The sequence below is a fragment of the Sinocyclocheilus anshuiensis genome, unplaced genomic scaffold (assembly GCF_001515605.1).
Source record: "Sinocyclocheilus anshuiensis isolate Anshui unplaced genomic scaffold, SAMN03320099.WGS_v1.1 scaffold1765, whole genome shotgun sequence".
Lineage (NCBI taxonomy): Eukaryota > Metazoa > Chordata > Actinopteri > Cypriniformes > Cyprinidae > Sinocyclocheilus > Sinocyclocheilus anshuiensis.
The window spans coordinates 88,630-94,286 of NW_015539938.1; the positions used below are offsets into that span (position 1 = coordinate 88,630).

At 36.8% G+C, this 5,657-nt stretch overlaps 1 protein-coding gene across 1 annotated transcript in view; it reads left to right on the forward strand.

The window, feature by feature from the left end:
* The first annotated feature begins 2,963 nt into the window (after positions 1–2,963).
* Positions 2,964–5,657, forward strand: part of LOC107686962 (beta-1,4 N-acetylgalactosaminyltransferase 2) — a 9,739-nt gene continuing 7,045 nt past the window's right edge. Inside the window, exon 1 of the mRNA XM_016484085.1 lies at positions 2,964–3,254. Within this exon, the coding sequence (XP_016339571.1) occupies positions 3,142–3,254 (113 nt within the window). The 5' untranslated portion in view covers positions 2,964–3,141. The remainder of the gene's footprint in view (positions 3,255–5,657) is intronic.

The window sequence follows — 5,657 nt, forward strand, 5'->3', positions numbered from 1 at the left end:
TAGAGGAGAAACAATAATGTACAGTATGTGGAAAATAATGTGTTTTTTTAACCTTAAACCGCATAAACACATTTCATTACACCAAATACACAAAATAATGTTCTTTTTAGCAGCATCATATGACCCCTTTAATGAGTGAGTCACTGAATCATTTGTTCAAAATACTGATTCATTCAATAAGGAAACACCGTCCTGTGTGTTGCAGCAGCGGAGCAAAATTGCGCTTGTTTTTGGAATAGTTTGGAACTATTTTCAATGGCGAAATACAACGAAAACAGCCATCTAAAATGTAAGTAACTGAATACTAACTTCATTAAACTTGTATAAAATCAATATTACATTTGTTATCATGCTGGAGAAAAACAGCACTGCAAAAACAGTGTGATATAGATTAAACAATATAAATATAAAAGACATACACAGAGCATCTTGAATCTTATGGGCTTTCTAAATGCATTTTAATAGACCAAATCACACAGGGAAGGTGTGCACTGTCTGGGTGTGTTTTTGTTTGGTTTATAGTAGGCTACTCCATAATGTGAGATCACACATCCTCAAAACAACACTTACGATATTAGCGCAGATGATATATATCGCACACCGCGCAGCCTTTACTCCAGTGGAAAATTAAATCAACCGCGGTTGTGCGAGAACTTGTTTGCACATGGGCAAAGTTTATTTTAATTGGGGTATCGGTATGGAATATTCCTGAAAAAGCAGAAGAAATATATACTAATAGTTATGAAATCAATGTTTTTATGAGAGAACATTTTTATTCTTTTATACAGATCTATACAGATGGATCTAAAGACCCAATCAAACAAAAAGTGGGCATAGGAGTGTACATTCCAAGATTTAAGACGAAAATAAGTTTAAGGTTAAGTGAAAAATTGTCCGTATATTCTACAGAATTAACTGCTATAATAGTAGGATTGCAGTGGGTAGAACAGATGAAGCCAAATAGGACTCCGACTGTAATTTGCTCAGATTCTTCATCAGCTCTTAAAAGTATATTGTCTACAAAAACTGATAGAGAAGACCTGCTAGTAGAAATGTATACATTACTGTACAGACTGAAAATAGAGGGTATAATCGTATACTTTTGTTGGGTACCGGCACATATTGGGATAGTAGGGAATGAAACAGCGGATAAGTTAGCAAAAGAAGCTTTAAAGAAAAACTTGGTGGATGTTAAGGTACCTCTGGGAAGGAATGAGATAAAATCAGTAATTAATAGGGAAATAATAAGAATATGGCAACAAAGATGGGAAAATAGCAGCACAGGTAGGTGGTATTATAATATTGTAAAATCAGTAGGGAAAAAATAAGTTTTATGGAAGACACAGAAAGGAAGAAGTAATGATTTCTAGATTAAGGATGGGTCACACAGGACTAAATTCAACACTTGCATTAATGGGGAAGCATGAAAATGGTATGTGTGATGAATGTGGTGTTTTTGAAACAGTAGAGCATGTGCTCTTTAAATGTAGTTTCTCCTTAGCCCAGGTAAGACGCCTCTGACGTTGTCTGTGGTTCAGGAGTGGCTTAACAAGAGGAATACGACAACTGAAACATTAACATTGCTAGCTCATCACACTAACTATCACGCAGCAATCTTAAACAATTAACATTAATAGAAGCAGTTAAAATTACTAAAGTTTAAATTAAGTAATTAAGTTAAAATCCGTTAATTACGTATAATTACAGACCTCTGGACCGTTTTCTTCATGCTAGCAAGTCCTCTGATAACACAGGCCTAAGTGTTCGCCAACATTACAGTCCAACACAGATCTAAGGAGCAATAAAAACACCAAACCTTTAAGTTATCGAGTACACAACATAATAAGAAATTAATTTATTAGTAGAACAGTTTGATCAAATGGTGTGACATACCTTGGTGAGGTTTTTGAGGATAACAGCGAGCAGTCTGTATCCGCCTCGATCGTCTTGACGTCTTCTGTTTTGATTTGAACTCCAGAAAAAACCGCGCGCTCTTTTCCACGGATGCGGCCCGGATCCGCTCTGCGACTGTAGTTCCCGCTCACTGAAACCGCGCCCGGGCTGGATCCGTGTTACAGCACTGAAACAGATGTGACTGTAACGCGGATTTGCCGGTTTTAAAACGGATCTGGCGCGGAGTCAGCTGCTGTCTATAATATCTGCATCTGTGCAGTTCTTTGACATAAATACAGTTTACAAAATATCATGGGGGAGCAATAATCGGTTCCCCATCTACTGTAGCCTAAGCTCTCACTGCCTTCACCCCTCATCACACCACACCACAGCTGTTTCCTCCAGCGAAAATGTAGCACATATGAACGCATACAGTGGTGTGAAAAAGTGTTGGCCCCCTTCCTGATTTCAATACATATTCCAGCGCATGTGGCAAAGAGGTTTGCATACTTGAGCTAAGAGGGTTGTACTAGAAATGCAAAGAGTAAAATTTTGTGTTTGTACAGTAAACAGTAAACAGGTTGTGTGTGTGAGATCATGAATACTTGAATTTGGCTTATTCAGTTATATGTTATACCTATATGTAATACAGTGAAATACTGCAATAAGTTTAGTATACGCCCCTAATCACACATTTTTTATTTTATTTATATATTTTTTTTATTATTATTATACCCTCACTGGGGGCTGAGCCCCCCTAAAATGAAAATCCTAGAATCGCCCCTGCCATTAACATTACCTGAGCATATAAATTAAATGCGCTATTATAAAACGGCGCTCAGAGACGTGGACGGAGAAATCGTATATAATGTAGGTGATTAAAATGCATACACAGTTCGGTAATGATAAATTGGCTCTCTTTATGCTGTTAAAGTGGATGCACGAAGCAAACTTGCCAATTTAGCAAGACGCCCCAAAATTACAGAAATGATCTGTGAACATTTTTCTTATACAAAAAAATGCGATCGCTGATTTGGTACCTCCAAACAGCCACATATCCGTCCTCTAGAATCTGTCACTCCCTTCATTCACCTGTTCCTCTTCAACAGGTAACATCCACGGTATCTTTAATGGCTTTATTTTGACGCTTATTAGCGTATTTTGAGTTTCAAGGCTTCATTTTGATGTGGATATAGACCGCCTATAAATAAATATATTACATTATTTTTAATCGCGACAGATTTAATCATGTACAGATCCCGCATAACTGTATTTATCTCCATTCTTTTAATGGGCTTTCTTTTCGCGTTATTTTATATTGACGGGGACGTTTGGAGTAAAACTTCACTACCGACAATGAGGTAAGTGCCTCGTACATCAGTGAACGTTCAAATAATTTTTTTTATTGTCGTGACAATTTTTTTTCCGATTAGATTCAGTCAAATAAAATCATATTTCTGACTTATAATATTATAATGACTTATAATAATATATAATATATAATAATCTGACTTATAATAATATCCAATAATGATGTTACCACATGAAGCACATTTTTAAATAAAGGATTTGAAAAGTTGTTATGCTTAATATAACAGACATATTTTGTGTATATGGACTCTTAAACTGTGTACTCATTTTCCTCGTCATTATCAGAATACTAGAGAGTCAGTGTCAATAATTAAATGTTTTTCATACTATTTAATACATTTCATATTCATTCCAGGGACATTATATTCATTATAGGGACAAGCTAAAACAACAGTGCATGATGAAAAGCTAAAGCACAATAAAACGTATTGCACATATAAGGAAGTTGTTAGACAGCAAACAATGTATTTTCCTTTACAGTGAGAATAAGAGTTCTTCCTGGTATAGAAATAGTTTAAGCTTTGTCTGCGATCCAAAAGCGGTCAGAATTAAGCCTGAAACCAGTAAAGTCTTTTCTGAAAACCATTTTCTGTCAGCAAAAGGCTCAAGAGACAGACAGACGCGAAATAATGGTTAAAAAAAATGAACATTTAGAAATTTATGATTAAATGAAGGCGGACAGTTTTTGTTTCATTCAGCTGTATTTACTCTAACAAAAGTGAAAGATATAGCCAACACATTCTCACTCCCAACTCCTCACATATTGACGCTTTGTAATGACCCCTAGCCCGCAAGTGCACTCAAAGCAAACCTATAAAGCGTCATTTCAAGAGAACAGTCAACTCATAAAATGCGGTTACAATATTTTCCGGCATCACCGGGGGCCCCCCTCAGCCCGGGGCCCTGCACTCTTAGAAAAAATGGTTCATTGAGGTTCTATACCTTTTCTTCTAAGAGTGTGGGCTTAAGCCCAGGTAAGCCTGTGCATTAATGCGGCCCATTTATATTATTTAAATATATACTGTGTGTGTGTGTGTGTGTGTGTGTGTGTGTATATATATATACATATATATATATATATATATATATACAGAGGGCGAGAAAACACTCATTAGTCTCTCTTCCAGGGAGCATGTTACTCGCGGATTAGTATTATCTGGGGACCTTGTGTGATTTTGAATTACCCCCTCCCCCCCACATCTGAATTTCGTGTGGTGCATTCGCACGGGATAAGCGAAGCCTGTGATTTTACTCGAGTTTACTGACTTGTCTCCCGGATACCGGGGTGTCAAGGCTTTGAGAGTCCCATTCTATGGTCCAGATGGATTTTTAAAAAAAAAGAAACTAATATAGTTTCGTGCGCTGTGTCATTTATATTTCACCAGGTTAAAATAATATCTCAAGCTTTGTGCTTGATTTATTTGTAACACATTAACCTCAAAACCTTTTCAGCTTTCTCTTTCTGCAAATTGTATGGTGTAGCGATATGATGACAGCACCCAAAACACTATCAAACACACCAACGCAGCTACATTCTTCGCGAAAGATGGATAAAAAGGCGCACAGGAAACAAAAAAAAACTCGAAAAATGATATACGACCCGCCAAATGCAGGCCGAATCACACGGGACTAATATTATCACAGGACCTGGATGTTCGGCGAAATATGGTAGGTCATTTGCGGGGGAATTTTTTCTTGACAAATTACAGGCATGGCCGATTCGCGCGGGATTAAGATCACAGACAACCTCCGCAATTATTACAAATGACTGGAGGTCACCAGGTAATACTAATCCCGTGCGAATAGGGCTTAAGTGTGTGTTCCCTCCCAGTTTTACAGTCGTTGCCAACGAGCTCCAGGTGTGCTGGCCATTATGCTCAGGTGTTCGCAGTCGGTGATTAGTGCCGGAGCGGCGTTTCCAGGGCGACGCTGATCTGCCCTCGGGACGCTCGCCACAATATATATATATATATATGTATATTTTAAATTATATGCATATTTGGCTTTTACTGTTAAAATACTTTTTAAATCTTTTTTTCCTCTAAAATTTGAAAACCCCTACTTTGCCTGCTTTTTTTCCACATGACTGAATGCTAATGACTGTGATTTTAATGGTAAAAGACTGAAAACCTGTAATGGACATTTAATGTAATTTTATGGTAAAATGCAGTTTTTGGAAGTGAAAAAGAATGTATAGTTTACAGGGAAAAATCATAAATTGACTTTCCCAGAATTCCCTGTGTTACATTTCACATTTGATATTTTTTTGTTGAAATAACTATGTTTCTTAGTTTTTTTCTTACCAGTTATGTTAATTACGGTTGTATGTTACATCTAATGTTGTTAAATTAATGTTTATTGCATCATTTCAGTATCATGTGTGTTACCATGAT